The 26,641-nt window shown below is 29.7% G+C and overlaps 1 protein-coding gene across 1 annotated transcript; it reads right to left on the bottom strand.

The window, feature by feature from the left end:
- Nucleotides 1-5,522: 5,522 nt before the first annotated feature.
- LOC128390202 (chaoptin-like) lies at nucleotides 5,523-25,125 on the bottom strand. The gene is made up of 2 exons (XM_053349880.1): nucleotides 23,494-25,125; nucleotides 5,523-9,509 (listed from the first exon to the last, which is right to left on the bottom strand). Exons 1-2 carry the CDS (start codon nucleotides 24,550-24,552, stop codon nucleotides 5,772-5,774), a joined length of 4,797 nt encoding a protein of 1,598 aa, XP_053205855.1. The 5' UTR covers nucleotides 24,553-25,125; the 3' UTR covers nucleotides 5,523-5,771.
- Nucleotides 25,126-26,641: the final 1,516 nt, after the last annotated feature.

Raw genomic sequence — 26,641 nt, 5'->3', positions numbered from 1 at the left:
ATAGCAAAACACAGACAAATTCAAAGACTTTGAGAATAATTTGAGCAGTGTAATTTATAAGTAAATGGATGATAATAATTTTCATGTTATGTATAATCTACCATAATGATTACCTGTAAATTATCATTATGCTAAATGAAACTATCTTTTATCGAATTCACTACAGAACTTTCCTATCCTGCCTCTTTTTTACCTCTATAAAAATGTTACAGTTTCTTTTTTATTATATTATTTCATAAGGGAAATGATAATAATGGTGGTTAAATATATTTCAAGACAATTTTGTGTTCAACATGAAATTTACCAGCACATTAATATTGCAGAACCTCAGCTATTATCATCATTATCATGTTCATCGTCATGAAAATATCTTCCATAAAGAGTTTTTATAAATGTAAGCATTGACCAATGAACATAAGTTCGAGACGAAATTCATGTAATAACAATATGTTAACCAGGTAAAATGGAAAGAGAGAGAGAATAAGGATAAATGAAATTTCAAGTTAGAGTATCGATCGAAATCTCTAACATATCAAAACCGTAAGGTGGCTCTAGTGATGTACTGTATGAGTGAAGGTGAGACTCAGTATTGGAAGAGCAAGTGTGAGATTGAGTATGAAAGAGAGAAAGTAAGGATGATAAAGGATGATAGTGAAAATGTTCTCTAAGACTCTCATTCAGTTCTAGTTCTAGCACTCGAATTGCTGTTAGCAAATCTTCCTCTATCTCTTTATATTTATAGAAAATCATTCAAGTTGATGAATATTAGAATGTTCTGAAGAATCACCATGAAAGCGAAAAAATTTTCGAAATTTATAACTATTCGAAAGCTACATCTTCTAATCTCATCTGTTATCATGACTCACTCAGAATATTGTTGAATCTCAGAATTGTAAGATTATGTTACTAAACTTGTGAGCTCATCAATTCTGAATGATAAGCAAAATGTTTCCAAAGATTTAAACTCTCAACTGGATATAATTCTGTTACATCATCAACATAATCTCTAAGTTGAACGTTTCATCTCTTTGTTTTGAATTAGATTCAGATTCTCCTGAGAGAAAGTGAACAAAAAAATTTCTCTCAGTATTTCTTATTCAGTTCATGCACAATCATCAATGAACTTTTATCATGAAAACCAAAGTGTTCCCATTGACATCTAGTGAAAAACAGCAACAGAAAAGTTTAAATTTTTATCATTACTAATTGTTATCGTAAGCCAATGGATTAAATTTGTGAATTGAGTTAATCTATTAATCAAAGGATTATTTCATTTGGATTCATCAACATATCGATTTGTTTTTCTCTCTTTTTTTGTTAAATAATCGTAACCTTTCATATCAATATCGAGTTCCGGGTGACTTATTGTCAACCCGAAAGCTAAAAGGATCAAAATTTCACCTTCTCCGAGTGCCAACGTTTCCTTACATCATCCACATTATATGACTCGAATCGAGGAGAAATCATTGAGAAGTTTATCCTCCCAATCGCGGGAGGCCATTGTGTACATAGCGGTAAGATGGACTTTCTCTTGTGTGTCATACAATTTACTAGGTCAATAGCCAACCTTCAAAAACTATTATGATGTGAAAAACGTGATTAAATTTCATCAAGTTCAGATTGATTTAGATATCAATCATTTAGGTTCATTGAAACTCATGGTATTAATTTCAGCAGAATCATTGAAACACTAAACCTTGAATGATACACATTATGATTATCTAATCATTTAACAGTTCGCTCTTTGTCTGAGATGGTTGATTCAGAATTCATTATGAGAATAAATTTATGATTAGAAGTAAGAATTTTCTAGTTATTTTCCATGTAAACTTTTTATGATAATGATTATCAATGGAAATCAATTCGAGTTGAGCAAACAATTTATACTTGAGATTCTTAACAATCGGTTGATCATCATCTAAGAATCAAAGATAAACAATCAGAGGGGAGGAGGAAATCATGTTCTCCATGATGATGACAAGTATCATGGAACATTGTCATTACTATTACATATAATAATAGAAAAAGTATTTATGTTCTGAATTCAAGATGATCACAATGAAAAGAACAGGGAATCAAAATGAGAATAAGAATAGAAATTGATTGAGAAGATGGAAAAAGAGTAAAATAAAGAATAGATTTCGAGATCTTGAGAGCTAGAATGATGATGATTATCATCATGATACTCTCATGGTGATAAAAGAGAGATGGGAAAAGTCAATCACAAAGATGGAACTCAAATATTCCCTTAGGTCCTATTGACTATTCTTTGTTATCGAAACTTTGAGAAATAATAATACAAAGAGAAAATGAAATAACATGATCGTTATCAGTTCTCATGTGAACAGTTATCATCTTGTAATCATTTTCGTTTGGACAAGATGGAAGAAAAAAAAATTGTTCTATTTTGAGGAAGAAAAAAACTTCCAATGGACTCTGATTATCATCTTATTAACAATGGGATAGATGTTAATTGTTACCATTCCATGTGATCAATTGATTATTTATCTCAATCAATTCTCATGATAGTTAACCAATAATTTAGTTAATCTTCAACATTCTGTTGAGTTAATAATATCTCAGTAATTGATAATGAGCAACATTGTGATTATTAAATGTCAACATACTGTCCAAGTAACTGGAAACAATTAGCAAGTTGATTATCTAATCATGTGTAGTAACTATCAAGATGACAGATTCTAATTCATTAATTGTGAGACTATTCAATGTATCACAATAAATACTGATTAATTCAGATTAGTTTGGCCAATCTAATGTAATGGTTAGTAAATTAAGTTTCAGCTTTACCTTAGACAAAAATAAGTTACTTGTATACAGGTAACATTATTGTGGTCAATTAATGGTCAGTTGGTTCAGTCTTTTATTCCTAAAGTTATGTTGAAACAATTTTCTAGAAGGATTAACAGTTAATCCAATCAAACATGGTAAATTTAACGATTAACTTAAATCTCTGTTTCTAACATGATAATATAAACCTCTGAATACTGATGAATCATGTAATATTTACAACTGACTGACCATTGTCATGATTCATCTGATAGACTACTGAACAGTCAAGAATATGAATCTAATAACCAATAAAGTTGAAAGTTTCAATTTGGATCAATATCATTACAAAGTGATTATCTTTACAAACTATTGGTTAGATTAAAAAAAGTTGACCAGTAGAGTTGATTAGCTGACCAACTAACTGAAACTCAGTAACAAATGGTTAATGAAGCCTTGAACTTTTTGTTTCTAATCGTCAGCATAAATTAGTTGATCAATTCAATTGAATAATTTGATTACTATGAGTGTTAAAATCATCATCATCATCATAATTAACAATGTACATGTACATGTTGTAGTTATTATTATGGTTCAACTATTGATTATAATTAAATTTCCCACTCAAAATTTAAGCTTTGATATTGAAATTTATGTTAATTGTGGAGATGTAAAAAAAATTAACTGATTACGATTAAAGTACAAATGTGTAAACAATTTACCGTCAATCTGATGAGTTAATCAAAGTATAGAGTAATTTAAATAAAGATCTGATTAACTTTTAATTAGTTTTAATGGTAATTTAATCAAAGTCATGATAATGGTGATTATTATGAATTAATGAACAGTCAATTTCAATTAACTAAAAGTTAATTGAAAGGCTGATTTTGATGAAATTTAAATTTGAAAATAAATCATTTCCCTGAAGGTTTATCGTTCTAGTGAAAAATTCAATTCAATTGAAATTGAAACTGAACAAAAAAGCTTAAAATTGAACTTTAATCTTTTAACTAATTGTTAATCATGATGACTAATGATACAAACTAATTTAACAATTCATTTTCCATTTCATTTCATTCCAATTTAATAATAATAATAATTCACTTCTCAGTTGAATTGAGTTGTGTTTCAAAATCATCAGGAAGTTTGATTTTCGACAAGGAGAAGGAAAAAAAGTTTCTAAAGTTTTTTTTTCTCATTTTCTTTTCAACTCAATTTCTTTGTAATTTCCAATCCATCTGAATCGTAACCATGAAAATGATGATTGTCACCCAATACCTGAAACTTTCATATTAAGGTTACATTAGGAAGAAGATGAAAAAAATTCATTTTTTTCTCACCTTTAGATTCACGATGAATCAAGTATTTTTATCCCTGGTTTCATGGTTGCCTGATAATCATGAATACATTATCATGAAATTTCATCATTATTATATAACTTAAAGAAGAAAAAAATTCATAACCATCATCATAATCTCTGTCATGGAAAATTTTCCATTAGACTTTCCTCTCTTTCTCTCTGTCTTTTTTTCACTTCTCTCTTTCTCTTCTTTATCCTCACCTTATGAGATGAAACTAATTTCATGGTGGTTCAAGATATAAATCTTCTTATTCCTTTGAATATAATCTACATGTGATAAACTTTTAATCTCTTTTTTCACTTTCCTTCCTTCAGGTTGTCCTGATAATATACATAGTGGTTCTCATTGCTCTCATGGTTCGAGCTTCGCCCGTTTACGAGGAGAAAAAACCTCGTCGACGAAAAAAGCGAAAATCTCGACATCGTTGGAATGTCCTTGGAAAATGTCAAACTCTTGTTAAATGGGAAGATAATAAAGATTGTCCAATTGATCCAGAAATGGGATTAACTAGACCAGTTAATCTTTAATCTAGGAAACAATAATAACAACAATATATTGAAACCACAAGAAATCACAAATGTAACTTATTCCATGAGAGCTCAACACCCAATGATAATTATCAGATTCATTGGTAAAATTATATAACTACAGGAAACGTACAAAGAATATGAATATCAATATGAGTTCTTGTCATTGTTACATTGATTTGAGATTTTTAAAGAAAACTAAAGTTCTGTGTCAAGTAAAAACTCTCGTCTCCATGAAAGTAAATACCCTGAATGTATCACCCAAATTCATATGAAAATAAAGAATATCACAATTTTGAGAGAGGTTAAAATTTCTTTCTGATCGGAATTGATGTATTTAAAGTTATTTCAATATCCCCATGGTAAATATCCGAAACTGAGAAAAGTTCTCACACAAATTCTGAGAATGACATGAGTTGTATTAATAACTCTGTCTTTGTCAGGAGAGTGGGTGAACAGATGGGTGATGGTGATAAAAGTTCTGTGAATATGGAGAAAATAATTTTTCTCATGAAGAAACTTTTCACCTTCATTAGCAGTCTAAGTACATATCTCCCCTGTAGATTGGTGATGAAGAAGAAGAGGAAAAAAAATATATTAACATGAGCAACAAAATGAACTTCAGATTGAGTTGGATCACATTTTCATGTTATTAGCAATAAAGTTTTTGTGTTTTTTCATCATATTACCAGGGAAAAGGGGATAACGTTTGAGATAAAGTTTCATGAAAAATTACAGTCGATACTTGATACATGAATAGGGTGTGTGTTTGCTTACAAGTTTCACAGAACTTTGCTGAACAAACTAAATGAGAAATTTTTTTATAAATTATATTACAGTTATTATATTAATCAACATTTTCCAATGTTCCACTTTTTTCCCGATGTAATTTCATCATAGTTTTTATTTTGTTGCTTCGTGACGATGATGAAGATGAATATGGAATATGAATCTTTCTTTTTCTCTAAAATAATAAAATAACAAAAATTGATTTCGATTTGGTTTCCATTTCTCTGTCAAAATCGTGATGAAGTTATGATAACAGATTAGAATGTCAAAAATTATATTAATATATGCTCGTTAATTGTTGAAATTTTCATTTATGTTCATCCATTTCTGGATAGGAAATGTAATAGCTGGGAGTCTTTCCGTTTCCATTGATACGGTTAATTGTCCCGGTTGTTGATGAAATCATTTTAATTGGCACTGGACGAATTGTTTCACTTCCGTAATAGCTTAAACTTGGGCGTAATGTCCCTGTACCATTATCGATACTGGGTACATAGCATGAGTTACAAGCCATTGGCTTGAGACAGGTACAGTTTCCATGTCCACCGGCACTGCGTAAGGTTGCAGTTCCTAAATTTCCGCCATTACCAATAATGTTTTGTCCGGAACCAAAACCATGATAAGCAGAACCATAACTTGTGTCAATGGTTGATGTTGATGATCGAGCTCTAATTACACAGATGATTAATATAAGAATACAAACAAACGCGATAACCCCTGCGGCTATACCGATAATCATAGTGTCCACTTTGGTTAAGGCTGTTCGCCTATGGGTAGGATCATTGATTCGAGGTTTCAATATTCCTCCTCGAGACGATGACGATGATGATGATGATGATGAGGTTAGATGAGGTCGGCGACTTGATTGGAAGATGATCTCTGGTTTTCGTGATCCTGACGATGAACCATAAACTCCACCCGTTTTTCTGATTGTTGGTGAAATCGATGTTGGTGCTTCAGAAATTATCTCCGGGGTGGTTGATGAGACTGATGTTGAAGACGATGAGACGGATGATTCCACAGATGATTCATTGAGTATATCACCACAGGTTAAATCTTCGGGTGTCAACTCGATAAGACGATAACCACTCAATGATTCTGGACCTGCACAGGTCAATTTGTCAATTGAATCGATTGGTAAATTGTTATGAAACCAATTGATTTTTGACATTTTCTCGGCTAACCATTTGTACAATGGTTCAAGGCTACAGTCACAAATGATTGGATTCATGGGAAGTCCAGAGATTTTTATATTTGTCGGTTTATTGTCCAGTGTGATCAAAAATTTACTGTCCAGTGAGGTGATTTCATTGGATTGAAGAGCAAGATCAATTTTAGTGGACATTGGAAGTGGACTGAACAGATTACTAGGGATGAGTGAGATGGAAGTATCTGTTAGGGTTAAACTAAGTGTTGGACTTTTAAGGCCACTTAAACATGAAGGAGAGAGTGAGGTCAACTTGCTACCCGTTACAAGAATTTCGGTCAAACGTGGAGAAAAAGCTTTCTGTAAGTGACCCTGAAGATGATCTTCTTTAACTTCAACCCCAAGATGCTCAAGTTTAACAGGAAGGTAAGCTAAACACTCTTGGACTGATAAACTTTCCAATGATGGATATCCAAACATGTAGAGAGTTCGTAGATTACCTAATGATGCCAACGAATCGCAATCATAGCTTTTGAGACTGGTCAGGTTCGAGATGTCCAAAGTTTCCAAGGAGATTAATCCTTTGAAATCATCCTTACGAATTGAGGTCAATGGATTACCATTTAGATTTAGAAAACGAAGCTCATTGGCTGCAGGGGAAAGTCCATGGATTAAGTTACTTAGAGATGAAAGTTCGTTATGAGAAAAGTCCAGACTTTCGAGGAGAGCGACTTTTTGTAAGGTAGTGGCCTTAAAGTGCGTAATGTTATTACCAGAAACATTGAGGTTCCGGAGAAAAGGAGTTTCCATGATTGGTGGTAGCCCGTTTAGACCAGTTAAGGCCACATTTAAATTTCGTATACTCTTAGGCTCGGAAAGTAATGAACTGATTGCTTCGGAGCTCAATGGATTGTTAGAAACATCGAGTGATTTAATGTTAACCATTAGGTTAACATTTGAAGGTAGAGAGGTTAACCTATTGGAGGATAAATCGATTGACTGGAGATTTAAATATTGATGAGAAAGTGAATCAAGTGGAAAGTGAGTGAAATTGTTTGATGATAAGTTAATTGTTTCCAAACGATTAACATAAGACCTTGAAAACATTTCTCCAGGTAAAGTTGTTAACAGATTAGATGATAAATCGAGACGTAATCGAGCTAATCCCTTAAAAGTTGCCCGGTCAAGTGAACTTATTGAATTCTGTGAAAGGTCAATAGTTTGAAGTAAAGTTGAATTGGAAAATGAATTTTGACCAATGTAGGTAAGTCCATTAGATGAGAGGTCAATGGTTCGTAGTAGTGGCATATTGGCGAAATCAGATGAATCAAGGGAATGGATTTTATTTCTCGATAAATTGATGCTGGTCAAATATCTGAGTCCAGTTAATATTTCAGCGGGAAAGTAAGAGAGTTTATTTGAGGCCAGATTAAGGATTCGAAGTCTCCGATGACCAGTGAAACTATTGGGGTACAGGTAAGAAATACTATTGTCAGACAGGTCAAGATTCTCAATGCGAGTCCGGTGGGTGAAAAATTCGCCCTTAAGTGAAGTCAATCGATTAGAAGATAATTTGAGAGTTCGCAGAGAAGGAGTTTCACTAAAAGTTCCAGGTTTAAGAGTGGACAGTTCATTGAAGGAAAGGTCAAGTTTTGAGAGTCTATTGAGTCCTTGAAAAGTGCCTGAGGAAATTTCCTTTATATGATTACGAGATAAATTAATAACAGTGAAACTTGATCCATTGGTGAAAGATCCTTTATCAAGTTGTTCAATTAAATTCGAGGAGAGGTCGATAACTTCAAGGTGAGAGTTACCAATGAACAGGGAAGGTGGTAGAAGAGTAAGAAGGTTATATGAGAGATTGAAGTGTCTTAATGAGGGAAGATCAATAAGAGTATCAGATTCCAGAGTGGACAATTGATTGGAAGCCAGATTAAGTATCATGAGACGAGGAAAGGCTAATTTGGAGAGGGTGGTCAGTTCATTATGACCCATATCAAGACCTAGAATAGCCTCAGAAATGGGATCAAATAATTCTTGATTGATTAGGGTGATCTGATTACCATGAAGGTTGAGAAGACGAAGATTTTTGGATCGAGTGGCAAGGTAAGGGGGTAAACTGGTCAGTTGATTGTAAGCCATTGATAATTCATCGAGAGATGGACCAATGGAGATAACAGCTTCTTCTGTTAGCTCATTGATACGATTATAATCGAGGAATAATTTCCTTAAACTGGTCAATGGATACATGAGGTGAACTGGAAATGATTCCAATGAATTATCTGTAAGGTCAAGAGTTTCCAATCTAGTTAATGGAGCAAATAATTGTTCCTCTGCAAGGTCCAGTTTTCGTAAGGAATTGTAGCCCAGATCAAGAGTTTTCAATTTGGGAAGTCCTGTGAAAACATGACGATCACCCAATGAGATGAGATTGTTTCGAGAAAGGTCAAGAAGTTCAAGTAACGGTAAATCTCCAAGGCCAAGGCCATCTTTTTCCAGGGTTTCAATGAGATTTGAACCAAGGTAGAGTTTACGAAGTTTTCGAAGGCCATTTAGAGTCTCGGTTGGTACATTATCCAATAGGTTAGAGGAAAGGTCAAGAGTCTCCAGTGAGGTTAACCCTTCCATTGAGCTTGGTTTTAGGTGGGTCAGCTGATTGTGGGCAAGGTAAAGGTCAGTTAGCTGGGTAAGGTGGGAGAGTGAACCTGTTGCCAGGTTTGTTAGCCGATTACCGGTTAGATTAAGGGTTCGCAGGGAACTGGACAGTGAGGGAGGGAAACTGTGAATGGTCAGTTCGGTTAGACGATTAGATGCAAGGCCAAGTACCTTGAGGGTACGAAGAGATGATAAAGATGGGTAAGGTATTGTTGTAAACTGGTTACCATTTAGATTTAATTGCTGCAGAAAGAAGATTAAACAAAAAAAAAGAATAACAAAATTAATGAATAAGTTATGAGAATCTAAATATTTGCTGTTGATTATCATTATCATCATGATCTTTATCATGATGACCGATGGTGATGAGGGAGTGAGGAAGAGGTTGAAGATGATAATCATGATAAGATTTAGAAATTCATGAAATTATCATTAAATTTAATCAACAATTAACAATAATCATGATAAATGTAAAGGGTTGGGCTTAAAAGGCTTTCATTTAGTTATTATTTTTAGTCTCCAACTCATAATCTGGATTAAAATTGGATTAATAATTGAACATTTTTCCTCGATTAAAAGTCAACAATTGTCATCTATTAATCGTTAATATTGTTTGTACATTGATTCAATTAAGTTTCATTTAGATTAACAAGATTATTTGGTTAATTAACTTTTCATCATAAAGATCAAGATGAAATAAACTGACCTTAACTAACTTTAATTAACAAAATGATAACAATATAAATGAACATTCATGATTCTGATATATATCATGAAGTAATTAGCTAATTGTAATTAATTATAATCTTGGGTCTAATTAAATAGTGACAACAAAAATAATAGACAATTAAAACAAAAGCACAAGATACAAAATGATACAATTAATTATCTTGATTAATATTTTGATTGGTAAAAAAAAAGTCAATTCAAATTACAGTCTCATTAACAATCAGGTCAATTGTATTATCCAACAAGTAAACCACAACTAGATTAAAATATTGATGTCAACAATTTACTTGGTATCTATTACAAATTGACAATTAAAAACCAATCAATAACCATGATTGGTAATCATCAAAATACTAATCAACTAATTGTAATTTGAATGGTGTTTAAAAAAGTTATTACTATTATATGATAATCAAAGTAATAACATGGAAACGGAAATGAACAAAATTAACCCAAATAGTTGAAAGCAGTAAATGATGAAATTAAATCATCGTTGATTACAAAGTACCGATACATTGATTAGTGTTAATAGTAAAGTTGACAGGTAATTAGTTAAGGTATATTAAAGAAAAAGTTCTAATACCTGAAAACTAATATCATGAATAATGAAAAATCAGTAACATGGTGAAGATAATGTTACAGTTTTATCATCGTATTAACATCAATAATTGACATGAAAAGTAGAAAAATCAATATCTTTATCTGAACCATCTCGTTTCATGATGAGAGATTAAGATGAAGACACAAGAATAATGAGAAAATCATAAGTCTTTCGTACTACAATTGATGATAACGATGATCGGCTTTGAAACAAGAGGAGGATTAATTACCTGGAATGATGATAATGGATGAAAAAGAAGACAGGAAAACACGTTTCATGGATCATCCTTTTCATCCTCATCTTTCATAGAAAATACAATTGATAACATTGCAAGAAAACCATCATCATCATCCTCAACAATCTAGGTTAACCTGATGAAGATAATGAAACATCATGAAGATGATGATCATCATCTGAATGAGAGGTAAGATATTAACGTGAGAAAGTTACAATTCATATTCTCAGAGAGAGAGAGAGAGAGAAATTAATCATCATGTAATGTAACCGTTTAGTGAGAAATGATTACTAAATTGTATTAGAATACGACAGTTACAATCAACTTTATCTCTTTATAATTTTGTCCAATTATCATTTGAAACAATTAACCATGAAAATCTGAAACTTTTGATCCAATAAACATTTCAGTTTGTGACTCTATTGACTTTCAATGTAATGACAATTAACTTTAATCCTATTACATTAAAGTAACTTGGCAATTGGATAAAAGTAACGATAATTAAAGCAGCAATTAACATGTATGTAGGTGGAAGATATCTAATTACAATTGATTAATTCAAAGGTGTATCAAGTGAAAAGTTACTAATTACGAGAAAACAATAAACAATAAAAGAGCCTGTTAATTAAATCAACTTCAATTAACCAATATTAAAATTAATTACATAAATTAAGATGATATTTGTATGGAAATCAGTAAGTTAAGACAATTAAGCTCAATGAACATTGTAACTTATACAATTAATAATATGTATTAGTAATATATATAGCTAACTTTGGGACAACAATCAATTGATTATAACTCAAGTTCTGGTTATGATAAATTTATAATTTTTCAAATGAAATAATTATTAGGAAGTCAATTTGAAAATGAAGAAATTTTTTATATAATTTCATCTAATTAATTATTTATTAATTATTAACATTGCATAGCGATAAATTCGTCAAAGTTTAAGGACAAACGGCTTTTTGATTTACCTTGCTACAGTGAAGGGTCAATTTTATTTTTTTTGATAGTTCCTTAGTTATTTCAAAGATTATGCATTAGTTTTTGTTGATTTTTGATCTTGAGACGTTTTAAGGCAAAAACGAAATAATGATAAATCGAACGTTAAGTTCGTATTTTGAAATGACCTCAAAATAAAATAATAAAATTATTAGAAAGTTAATTAAGTGATAATTAATTATTTGGACCTTTAGAAATGCCTAAGTAAATTTGTTTCTCGTTATTCAAGTTCATGAGTTTCAGTGTTTACGAAATTTAAAATTGGCCTCAATTGATAATAGAATGGTGTTCAAGAAATTTATTGCCAATGAATGAAATGAAATGGACAATTATTATGGTACATTTAAAAATTCTGTAATTCCTCTTTGGTAGATTTTTGAAGTCAAAATAGTGACGATGTTAAATACCAAAATTCATTTGACTAATGGGCTATTCTTTATTGTAAGACTTTTCAAGAGGAAATATTAATTTGCTAGGTCGACAATGCATGTCTAAGTTTTTTATTCGCCATCTGAAAGTCAACATTAGAGAAAAAAGGCCATTTAGCTGAATTCGAATTTTGGTATTTAACATCGTCATTCTTTGACCTAAAATCTACCAAGAGGTGCAGAATTTTTTAAATGTACCATATTATTGTCCATTCATTCATGTGGCAATAAATTTCTTGAGTCTAGGCCATTCTATTATCAATGAGGCCAATTTTCGAATTTCGCAACTACCGAAACTCATCAATGAACTTCGAATAACGAGAAAACAAATTTTAGGCATTTCTAAAGGTCCAAAGTAATTAATTATCACTTAATTAACCTTTTCTAATTTTATTATTACTTTGGTCATTTCGTAAAAATACGAACTTAAGGTTGATTTATCATTTATTTCGTTTTTGGCCTTAAATGTCTCAAGAGGAAAAAATCAACAAAACAATATAATCTTGAACAATTAAGGAACTATCAAAAAAAATAAATTGACCTTCCACCAGCAAGGTAAACCAAAAAGCCGTTTGTCCTAAACTTTGACAGTTGATCATATGCAATGTTAATAATTAATTAATAATTAATTAATAGAGTATATAAAAAAAATTCTCTTCATTTTCAAAACTACTACCAAACTATTATATTTCTGAAAAATTATAAATTTATCATAACCAGAACTCGATTATAATCAATTGATTGTTGTCCTTAAACTTTTGCCGAGGACTGTATATATTTAGCTAACCTAATTGGGTAACAATTAAGAATGAAGATTAAATTTTAATCAACTGCAAGCTTAATTATTTTTACGAATATTATTATTTATAAAGTGAAATAATTATTAGAGAAAATCAATTTGTATCATTGAATAGAAACAAATTTAAATATTTTCATCTCATTAACTTAAATTTAAAATTAATTACAATCAAATTGTTGCAAATAAATTGATTCTATTCAAGAAAATTGAATGGATTAACCAAATTAGCAAAGTGTTTGATTAGCATTTGCACATGACCAATTTAATTGTTACCTGATGATTTATATCTATAAATATAAATTCAATTTAACAGTATCACTTTTATTTCATCTAATTAACCTTGATTGTTGTGATCAAATTGTTGATTGTTGATGGACGTTGTTTCCTTAAGCGTTATCATATAGATATCTAAACGTTATTTCATTGATTAGTTGATTCCCAATCAAACTCAGAGGCAATAAAAATATCAACCAATAAACCAGAAATTGATTAAAAAAAAGTGTCACCAACTTATCATATTGATGAGATATTAATTGTAATGAGTAAAAAAAATGCTTTCCTGATATGAATTAAACTGTCACCAGTGTCAATCAAATGTTACATAACAAGTTTAACGTTGACACAATTTAATATATTAATCAACAGAGGAAAAGACAATCTAACAAATTAAGGGTAATGATATTTGTTGATTGTTGATTTTATCATGATGGTATTACAATTTAGCTGATGATAATGATGTAGTTGAATGGTGGTTGAAATATCAACCTGATTGTGATCATGATTAACCTTGAACTTGATTTACAATTTAACTTTTTTTTTCGTTCAACAATCAACATGCAAACAATTTGCATAAATAATAATAGTACAAGTACAAAAAAAGGTTATCATTATATTCAATCAACTTTGGTTAACCATTAACGCGGAAAGAAAAACAGTTTTTCGTTAATTGTTGATGATTATTATGATTTAAGAATGAAAACTGTTGTTGCTGTTAACTGATTGTCGTTGATTATTACTTTTTAAACAGCATAATCATTATCATGATCAACATCATTATCTTGATTGTTGAAGACATTAACAGCAACAACAACAGTTAACAATCAAGTTACTCCTCTTGTTTATGCAACCCTAGTTATTATTATGACAATTTGAGCAACAATTTTGTCAACTATTAAAAATAACTGACAATTTATCAACAATTATCCGGACCATCAGTCCCTGTCCAATAAATAATTGCGACAATCAATGATGATGATTCGTTTCCCGGAAGCAAAAGGTAAGGTCATCGTCACCATCGTCACAATTGTTATCAAGACAAAACAAATCAATCAATGTTTATGATCATCTTTACGCGTCAACTCATTAATTAAATGTTAACAATCAATAAGTATACATTGCTTTGGATTAGGTGATTAACTCAATTGATATCCATGCGAGTTAATTGTGCAGTACCAAACGAAAACAATTAACAATCTGATTACTTTTTTTTCTCAGTCAAAATAATGTAAAAGATCAAATGATAATTACTATTCTATTTTGATGCTCTTTTTTACCGTTATTCATCATGAACAAAGATTAACAGACCATTAGATGAGGATGAAATGGACAGGGGTCATCTTAATTGTAGACAAATCATATATTAGTAAAGGTAAATTACTACGATGGAAACTGAAACTTTCTCCTAAGGTAAACTAAATGAAAGTCAGTAACCATTGCCCTTGCGATTCAAAATAATGACCTCAGGGAAAGAGTAAAGATTATCTTCATCCTTATGGTCATCCTGAAATATTATATTAATGGAGAGAGTGAGAGAGAGGAAAAAAACAATAACTGTTGTAAAAGTTTCCAAGTGAAAATGAAAAGTTAATATTAATGATACAGATTAATAATCGATGAAGTTTCATGAGAAATATCATCTATTTGTATCTTGATAACGGTTCTTGATTAATGAATGAAAGTTATATAAGGGATGATAATAATCATAAATAAGAAAATTGTTTACAAATCAACATGATGACCAAAAGTAAATATCCATTAACCATAAATCACCCATTAAAGTGGCTCCACTTTTCTTTAAGGTAAATAATGTAATATTATTACTTTTCCCATTGGATCATGATAATAATTATTTTACCTTTAAAAGGTAATCATTTATTAGTAATGAATTATTAGTCTCTTTCTTATAATGTGAATTGTTTATCTTATTATTATTATAATTATCACCTTTATCTTTCATGTTGTTGAGTAAAAAAAAAATTTATCTACATGGGGACTGAATCATTTACCCTGAACATGCAATTATTTTCAAGGAAATCAACATTGATACCAATTGACTTGAATCTAATTATGTATCATCATCTCAATAATTAAAAGGAGTTTGAGTAAATAAACCATAGTGTATAATCAATATTTCATGTATCAATGGTGATAAGGTGTTGATAAAATGCCTTCAGGGTAAAAAGTTATAATGGTGAATTGTATTGGTTGAAAAGGCGCGAAAAATTTTGATTTAATAACTGAATTCAAAAAGGTTCTAAAGATGGAAAGATAAACAAAATCGACAAGTAAAAGGTTAATCTTGATTAGCTAATTAGATTATTAAATTAAAAATCTAAGTCAGGTAATCAGGTTGTAAGACAGTGTGACAATTATGAGAGGGTGGATGATGATAATCATCATTATTATCATCATCTTGATAATGGATTCTTTTTTATTATATTCATGTTAGTATATTAACAGGAAGTAGTGACCAGGTAAGTGAATGAGATTTTTTTTTCTTCTTTTACTTAAAGTGACCTAAAATTATGACCAAGTAAAGTTGCACCTTGAGTGGCTATCTTTTTGTTACCTGTATTTCCAAGGAGATAGAGGAAGATAATAATGATGATACTTGAATAGAGAAGAAAAAAGAAATGAAAAAAAAAGAATCTCCAATGCATCATGGTTATCATCTTCATCCGTTTACTTGTAAGAGGCAAAGAGTTTGAGAGAGAGGGAGAGATGACGATGATTCTCAGGTAACTTTTATATTTAGGTCACCAGAGTGACCATCTCTCTCTCTCTCTCTTTTTCATCTTCTCATTCTGCTTTTTTCTTTTTCTTTTCTCATTTTCTCATCTTCCACATAAACACACACACACTCACTCTCTCATTAAACTATCATGAGATTAACAACAAAGTAAACATGAAACAGTTATCACATGTAACCAAAATTTAGAGGTCATCCTGTTGGTCAAGTGATCAACATGTAAAAAAGAGATGATGATGAAAACAAAAACAATGAAGAGTATCAATTATCTTGATCATCATATATCTTGATATTAAAAATAGTATCAACAATCAATCATTTCCCTTTCAATTAGATGATAATAGATGATAAATGTTTGACAATTAAAAGACATATATTAATATTTAGTATCACTCCACCCAAGATTTAAATAATATAACCTGATTGTTAGTTTAATTAGATTGTCTCGTTGATTAACCAGGCAAATATTAAAGCTTTAAACTATACGAAGATATTAAAATGATTATCGTAATTAAAAGTTAATCAGTTTTACTCAATTTTTATTTTAATCCATTTCAATGAGGATTATAATTAAATGTCAAACATGCAAATGAAGGAGAGAACAGACAACAATTAAAGTTAATTGTTTAACTTTGGGTAATCATTTAGATTGATCCAGTGTCAAGGTTAATAATGAACAAAAAAAATTCAACTCGATTTCATGTTCATCTAAATGGAAACTGAATAATTGTCATGATAATTCAGCATCTAAATCAAACACTGAGACCTTACAGTTGGATACTAATTTAACTAATTGTTGTGACAGAAAACAAATTTAGCAAATATAAATTAAGGTAAAAAAAAAGTTGAAAGTTAAATTGCTACAGTTAATTAGTTTACAAAGCTTTAATTGTAGAGTTGATTGTAAATTATTATCATCATCATCAAGAAATTACTGTAGAGTTACAATTAATTATAATGATAAAAATAAAGTTTGGAGATAAATTGAATTGTATTGAATCATTAACTTTAACAATTAATCCTTGTGATTTAAATTGTCTTACCTAACAATTAATCATCACTTCCCTAATCATTGGCCAAATAGGAAGTTGGCTGGATAACAATCAATTAATTAATGATTTAGACAAAAATCAACACGACTCCACACACACAATATAAACAAGTAAATCAATAAATTGGTCAATTAATCAGTAACAATCAATCAATCAATGAAATTAATCAAGTAATCATGTTAGTACAATCAAACTAACCTGTTTCATTGACCTTCCTCTTCAATTACCGTGATCATCTTTATCTTAATCATCATCATGATTATATTATTACTCTTGATTGTTATTAAATAATTAAATTAATCACTGCCAGGGGAAAATGTATAATACCAATAATAATCGTAACTAATAAAGTTTTAAGGTTAACAATAAACAGCAACAATTAGCCAACACTTTTTTTTTCTCAATTCATTTGGTTAAAATCACTACAACAATTTAGTGTTTAAGATGAACAATTAAGATAGGAAACAATTTTAACAGACAATTAGCTAAATTGTAATGATTATACCATTCAATGAAAATGACTCTACACTCCTCATGAATACGATTAACTGTATATTAACAATCAAAGGTTAACAATTAACTTTCATCCGTCTATTACCAAGGTAATGATAATCAATTTAAAGGTACCCAGGGGTTGATTGTGAATTAATTGTCAGGGGATAGTAATTGAAATACAAGAAAAAAAGTTTAATCAATTTGGATTAAATTTAAATACGATAATTATATTCGTGAGTCAAAGTTATGTAACAATTGAGGATCAAATCCTTTTTTTTACATCCACTCTTAATCAACCAACTATATACGATACAATTAGCACAATTTGGTAAAGTAATTAACATAGTTACTGATGAAGATTATGATTATGGTTATGATGATACTAATATTAATGTAATAATGTTTGTGCGTGATTGATTTAATGGCAGAAATCGGTATTAACACCAAGATGATTAACGATAATCAACAATTCAAACGATACGAAAATTGGGAAGAAAAAAAAATTCTAATCCGGTTTAAGATTAATACTACAATCAAGTTAATTGTTGTTTTGATTCGTCTTCTCTTGTATAATGTTTGAATGTAAAGGATTGATAAGTTAACCATTTAATGGTATTACCAATATCTTATCCAATACTTGATTGTGATACTTATGATTAGATTTAAATTGTCATGATTATCACAGTTAATCCCATTTTGGAGTTACAATTTTTTGACTTGAAAAGTTTTTCATGACTCAAATCATATCCTAAACTATTGGGCTATTCAAAAGCTTTACAATAATGGCTAATTTAGTTGATAATAATCATCTTTATGATACAATTTATTTGTGAAGACATAAATTCAACTGTAAACAATGAAATTCACAACATGATACTGAGAAGAAGAGGAAAAAAATTGGGTGATTGAGGAAAAGGAAATGAGATTTTTACTTTAAAACTGTGGGAATCATTGATTAGATTGAGTTACTGTAATGATTTATTTCAATTTCAATTGTTTGTTGATTTGTCTGTTTATCAGCAATTTATCATCATAAATAAATGAAGTTTCAAGTTTTACTGATCATCATCATCATCATCATCATACAGAACAATCAATCAAAAAACTGATCTCATGGTAATCATGATATAAAACTATCCAGAATCTGTATCCATGAATTAACATGTTATGATTATGATAATCATGGTTATTGTCTGATCTTTCATATTGATTGGATGAGTGAACAAAAATTAACATGAGATCAATTAAAGCATCAGAGAGGAAGAAAGTGAAAAAAGAAAGAAGATGAAATGAAGATGATGAGTAGTTGGCAATGAAGATGATGATGATGATGATGATGATGAGAGGAAGTACTGGAAATTCAAGATACCATGAAAAAGATACAGTTGTGAACAGCCAACAAGTGTCAACACCAGAATTCAGGTAAGATACTGAAAAGATGATGATTTTCAGTGGAAGACAAGAAAAAGTTGTCTCATCAATTGTGTTGACACTTTCAAACTGAGAAAAGTGATGATGAAGATAATGGTGATGATGATAATTCTGTTGACATCAAAGTGACAATTTTCCATGTTTTTGTCTTCTCGTCTTCTTCTTGACGGTGGGAATAATAATAATAACAGTTTCGTTGGAAAGACATGAAGAAAGTATCAAAATATTACATTCGGAGGTGAAAAAATTCTGAGAGATTTGAAAAGTAGTAACACTGAGAATCTCATGTTAACTCAGCTTGTAAAAGGAAAACTTATCCAAACTATACTGATAAATAATCTAACAACTTTGATTGATTGATGATTTATTGGAAACATTTAATTGCACAATCGTTAACACTTCGAGAAACTTAATTACATTCCCTTGTTATTGAAAGATTTCATTATAATACATTTACTCATCGTTAATATTATGAATAAATATTTTCTATTGATGGTTAGTATGTTTATCTCAGATGGTGGACATCACTTGAGATACTGGTCAGTAGAGAGTAGGCTCAGTTTATGGTGATGCAGTTTAATTAGATGGACCATTATTTACAATAAGAAGCAATCAACCCACCAGGTAAGTTTCATTTACCTTATTACACAAAGTAAATACTAAACTTAATGGTGATGAAAAGATGACCATAATATTGGTCATTATTTTGCTAATCCATTTGTTCCGGTTAACCTTAAATGGCTTATGAGATTATTATTATTATTCTTACCGTCATCTTGTCTTCATTATTATCATCATCATCATCTTCCTTGAGATAATTAGTTTCTTATCTTGTTTCTATTGTAATTGATGATGGAGATGAGGATGAGGATGGAGATGGAGATGGGGATGGAGATGAGGATCAAGATGAGGATCAAGTTTAAAAGGTCATGTGAATATGTATTCTCATTGTATGAACAGCATCTTCATATTAACCATGTGTTTTACTGTTTTCATCAGTAGTTATCATCATCTCCATCATCTTTACTCAATCATGCTGAGTGATCATCATCATCATCTTTTCATCTTCTTCTTGATTCTTTCATTTTGATCATAATTTTCCTTCGCTGTTGATGTTAACTTACTTTTCCAACAAATTATCGTAATTATTCAGTTATGCATATCAGTATTCAGAACACTTCCTTCACCCTCATCCTCATCTTTTATCATCTCTTTCAATTTACGATTTTTTTTTCAATGAAAATTCATTTTCAACGGTTTTCTTTCATCATCATGATTCTGATGGAGATGATTAAACCATGATGATGATATCAACTGACTACCGATCGTTTTTATTTGCCTTGTTTGTCATTACAAGAAGTTTACACCATAATTTTAATTACAATTGATGATAATTAAGATTAGAATCCAATTTTCTTTAAGAAAAAATTATTAAGAGATGCTGATGGTTAGTGTGGTGAGGGAGGATGAGGATAACTTGGAGAAAGAAAATATTCCTGTCAATCACTTTTTCTCAATTTACTTTTCCATTACATTGATGCTTTTATATAAGTTTTTCGTTTTATCCATTGACTATTTTTGAATCTATTGTTTTAATCTTAAAGGTAAAGATTAAAATCAGAAGGAGGAAGAAGAAGAAGAAGATTTCAGGAACTGGATTGAGATTATTGTTTAATCTTAATCTCTATCACTTTGTTTGATTTTGATAATAATAAAGTTACTACGATTGTTAAGTTGGATTAATTTTCACCTTATTATGATTTGATTGTTAACTGATTAACACTTTTACCGATTAACTTAACGTTTAATTTTTTGATGATACGGTTAATGATTAATGACAATGAACCTTTTTTTTGTTGTTACACAATTGGATTAGTTTAAGATGAGAATGAAAATTCTTTGAGTAATTAAGCTTAACAATTTAAATTTACGGATTAGATTATGATAAAGCTAAAGCTTTTGTTATGATTTTGAAACAAAATCTTAATCATTGTGAGTAATTAACAATAAGATTAATCATCTCTCAGGTCTAATTGTGAATTGACTAAGAGAAATTATATGATAATTGTTATATTTATAATTTCTAATTGACAACAAATTAACTAATTGCTACTCAATGGGATAAAATAAAAAAGGTCAATGGCTTTATAAGACAACAACAATTAAGGAAAACAATCAATTAAGAATTAAAAAATTAAGCTTTGACTTTCAAGGTAAGAGGCAAGGAGAGAGAGAGAGAAAAAACAATCGACCAATCAATTTAATTGTAATTAACTTTAATTGTTCAACAGTTTACTAACCTTGTTGTTAACTAATTGTTTTTGTACAATTTAATACAATACAAATTCAATAATAATAATATTTAATAAATGTCAAGTATTTTTAAATCACAATCGTTGATCACAAAATCAGCTACAACAATCAAGTTTAATCACAATTAAAGTCTAGTCACTACAATAGCAATTAAAGGGGAAATGGTAACAAAATGATTACCTGTATAAATATATATGATAGATTAACAATATTAATCAAACAATTGTATGGATTAAATTGTAACAATTAAGAGTAAAAAATGTTAACTTTTTCTCGTTTTCATCTTCAAATTCAAGGTATCATGTTGATTGTAATAGTTAACTAAATAGCTGAACATCAGAGTGACCTGAATAAAGATGATGATGATGATGATGATGATGCTAGAGAAAGGATAATAATAGTGATGAGGATGATAATAAGAAGAGGAAAAAAGTGAGTAAGGGTGAATTGTATCCATTGAAAGTTACAATCATTAACTGTTAAAATTGACTGGACAATTGAACGAGTATTTAATTGACGTAACAATCAACCAAAAAACGGATAATAATAAGCAATCAGTTATTATTATATTCATTTTTTTCGTTGAAACTTGTTGTCTTTTGTTACTATTGATGTTTGGTTAAAAAATTGGTTGATTGTGATTGTTAGGGTGACAATTAGTTGTCAACTAATTGTGACATTTGTTAACCACAATCGAAACACATGTAACTTGATTGTTGAACTTTTTTAATTGTTGTTGTTACATGAAGATGAGAATCGTTGAGGGAAAAAAAACTTATTGATTATTGATTATCGATTATCTAATATCTAAATGGATTCAGTTGAGACAAAAAGCAAAATTTACTTTCATGTTTGTTAATCAAGGTGAGAAAATCAAATCGGATTAACGGTTAATATCGTTAATGAAAATCCCATTGATTAGATGACATAGTAATCGGGATGATGATGAAATTCACATTATAATGATGAGGATGATGAGGATGATTATCTTCAAGAATTAATGTTAATCTCTCTTTGAGAAAACTTTTTTGTTTATCTCTTTTCTTTTCTCTATTCTATTGAACGTTTTTTTTTTCTTATTAAATTAACTCAATTATCGTTAAAAGTTTTCTCGTGATTAACTTATTATTATTGTTATAAAAATCTAATTAACGATTCACAGATTATCATCATTCACATTATAATGATATCACAATGAGAGATTGTAATGAAAAATAATACAAAATTAATGGGCAATTGTGATGATCATTATTGTTGTTTTTTTTTCTGTGTTCGTCATTTTGAAATTAAATTGAGATTTTGATTCCATATCATGGTGATTAATGAACTAATCTAATCTATCATGATGACCCTTATATGGCTATTATTTCACTATGGGAATTGAATTTTTCTTTATTTGATTTAGATTCGGTTCAGAAGATGATTACATTTAAAATCCATGAGAAGTTAATCTGAGAAAAAATTTAGAGAAAAAGTTTGAAACTTTTTCTTTGAAAATTTTACCGAAAAACAAACTAATAATATCTTTTCAGGGAATTAGAACTTTTTTATTTTTCTATTTCTCTTACTCTATCATCTTGAAATAATATCATTGATCCATTGGAGATTAATGATATAATAGTAATAAGCTTAATCACATTGATAGACAATTAATTTGGAAACGAGAAAAATTTCCAAAACAATTGAACAGTTTCCCTTTTGAATTGTTTACAATTTACAATTGGAAGCTCAGGTAAACTCAATCTTCTTTACCATCAATACTTATTAAGTTACGATTATCATGAAACCTAATTGTTTACAATCTAATGTTCAACAATCAGTGATTAATATGATTCTCATCTCACATGAATATAAATACACAGAATTAACGATAACAATAATGATAAGTTTCCTTTGATTTTTTTTCTTCTCTCAATTTATTTTTCATCTTTTTCTCTCTACCTGTTGATTCAGTTGACTGATAATTATACCAATTGAGAGAAAAACATCACAATCAGTTGTAGTTATGGTGTAAATTTGGATTGATTTGATGATGAGGAATTGAATGAATTGATGAATGAAACATTGATTAAAATTACTATTAATAAATAATAATAATACGATTGACTTACCGTTAAATTTTTTAATCCTTTGAAAATGTTTGAATCTAATGCTCTCAGTTGATTATAAGATAAATCTAGTGATTGTAATGATGAGAGAAGGTAAAATTCATTGGTTGAGAAGATTGGATTTAATGTATCACCAAGTAGATTGTGGGAGAAATTGATTTCAATTAGAGTTGATTCAATTCCGTCAAGGAAACGCTCATGGAAACGTCTCAATAAATTATGGGAAAAATCAAGTCGACGTAATTTAATTCCACTGGCGGTAAACATTTGTGATTGTAAACTTTGAATACCAGCATTTCGTTGGGAGTAGCTTGATACACGGCGGATGAAAATCGATGAGGGTGATTGATTAATAGTGCCAACGGGGGTGCTAGCAAGTGTATTGGTCAATTGGTGAACTGGAAATGGTCCGAAAAATGGTACAGAGTCGCAATTAATTGAGGTTATATTGTTTGGCTCTAAGGTACAGTAACAGGGTAAACTTTGTAATCCAATGTGATCTGGTAAATCACGACAAGGAATTGATTGTTGATAATGATTGGCGTTTTGTGGCTGTGATTGTGATTGTGATTGTGTAGCTTGTTGTTGATTTTGAGCTTGTGGTGCAAAATTTTGATGCCGATTATTGTTGGGGCTTGATTGTGGTTGAGATGGCGATTGACGATTATGATGATTATGATGATGATTGTGATTAACTTGAATATTTGATGCTGTTGTTGGCAATCGAGGTTGACAATTAGCAACAATTAAACACAAATTGATAATTATTGTTGTCAATAAAAATTTAACCAATGAATGTGATTGTTTATTGGCATTGGGAAGATGATGATGGACACTTTTCACTTTACAATATTCAGCTGATTTAAACATCACTTGATGCTTATTGTCATCATTTTCAACACAATCAACGATACTTTTAGTATGTTTCCGACTGGACATTAGATTCAAAGATTGTATCAAATATTGTTGATCCAAAACTGGGTGACAGTTTCGGTCTAGTTCTGGACAAACTGTTTTCAATGTCGGTGTTGACCATTTGCTGTTGGTGTGTTTACATTTCATGATGATGATGATGATGATAACAATTAGAACGAAAAAGAAAACAAATCAAATAAAAAAAACACGTTTCTCTCTCTCTTTCTCTTTCAATTTCTATTTGCAGAGACAAAAAATTAACTAATCAGCATCAAAATTACATAAAGATTTCGATGATTAGGTGGAAGATAAAATTAGATGATAGAGTAACATTGAGAGAGAGAGAGATTAGATGAGTAAAAATAGAAGAGGTCAAAGAAAAAAAGATAGAATAGAATAGAATGGAAAAAATTATCAAAAATAAGATGAAAAAGACACAAACATGAAGCCCTCAAGGTATATAAGATTTTTTGGTAAAAAGAAAGGTAACAAAAGGAACCACGAAAAAAAAAGAAGATGTGAAGTGATCAACTGACGGTAAAATCATCAAGTGAAACAGGTAAACCCGATTTAAGATGTTGGTTCTACCTTGATGATCATCAGAATGAACAACTGAACGAAAGACCGTTTACCGCTTTTCTCCTTTACAATCCAATAGATGGCACTGCGATTCCGCCTTTTTTTCGTATCAAATTTTAATTCGTAATTACAATTAACTGGACAATTAAGCGATCAAGTGATTGAATTGAATTCGAAAAACTTTGAGTTTTTTACTTTCAAACTTTGGATTTTTTTTTCCTTCTCTTTTTCTATCAATAGTTGTAAACTTTATCTAAATTAAGTGTTGGTGTTGATGTTGATTGTCCAGTTTGATTGGAAATTAATTTATCTTTAGTTTGATTGTGTTTAATTGTGCCCGTATGTATTTTAATTATGTTTGGTTTTCCGTTTATTTTGGGTCCATTGAAAGTTAATTGTGATTGTTTTCAAGAGTCCAATTTGGTTTTGTATTGTCAATGGTACTGTTGCTAATTGGTGAAGTTTTTCATCATACTAATTAGTTGATTATTATTTTACTTTTGTATCATTGTTTCAGTTAATTAGAGCAAGTGATTAATTTTAATTATATATAAAACTAATACATCCTTAGCTTGTCATTATCAATTAATCAAGAATCAAATTAAACCTGCAAAGTTAATCATTTCTAATACAATGAAATCGTTTAGTTTAATTGTTGATTAGAAAAATAAAACTTGGTCATCTTCTTTGTTTCTTCAACTATTCTGATATAATTAAGATTATTAAGAATTTATTTAATCAATTAAACAATCAATTGATTATGATTTTCAATGATAAAAGACAATTAAACTTTTTTTGTTGGGATAATTAAAAATCTAAATGTTTACCATCCCCAAAAACCAAAGAAAAATTAATATTGTTAAAGAGAATCTAAATAATAATTAAAGGCAACCCTTAATTTCGCTTAACAATCCAAAAATCTCCAATCTTAATTGCTAGAAATTAGTTAATTGTTTCATCATCTGAGAGAAAAATTTTTTTTAGAAAAAGCGTCAACTACGCCATCTATTGTTCCGAATACCAACTAAAGAAAACCAGATTTTCCAATAAAATGTTCAACTTTCTATTAATTTTGACAATTAATATTCTAACCAATTAGTTAATTTTAATTAGATCCCGATACCTCGATAATTGCTCCTTCATGATACTTATATGCTGAATGAATGGACGATCCATCTTTCCATTACTTCATTTGGATTCATGAGAAAGTCATTTTTGTATTTCGATTGTGTTTTATTTTCCATTGATAAAGTTAATTGTTCCTGGACAGTTAATCATTCAAACTGAATCAAGAGATTCAATATTTACATGGAAATGTTTTGTTTGGTCTCCACTTGTAAACAATAACAAACTAACTTGTTATACTTTGGTCAACATGGGTAAATATCGTGATCATTTCAAGTACATCCTTAGATTATATTGATTATTTGTCTACAATTAACTAATTAGATAAAACCAAATTATCTAATGTAGACTGAGATTATCTGTTAATCAAGTTCATTTATTTTGTAGACATCAAACAATCAATCTGTACCATAGAAAATTAAATATCTAATTACCTTTGGCAAAATTTTCTTCAACTATCAACTAATATCAGTTAATAGCTACAATCAAGTTGATGGAAACAGCGAAATGATTAAGATGATGATTCTCTAGG

Source organism: Panonychus citri, unplaced genomic scaffold, assembly GCF_014898815.1.
Source record: "Panonychus citri isolate SS breed McGregor unplaced genomic scaffold, ASM1489881v1 Contig00116, whole genome shotgun sequence".
Taxonomy (NCBI): domain Eukaryota; kingdom Metazoa; phylum Arthropoda; class Arachnida; order Trombidiformes; family Tetranychidae; genus Panonychus; species Panonychus citri.
Note: the sequence above shows the minus strand (reverse complement) of the source record. Positions and strands in the feature narration are given on the sequence as shown.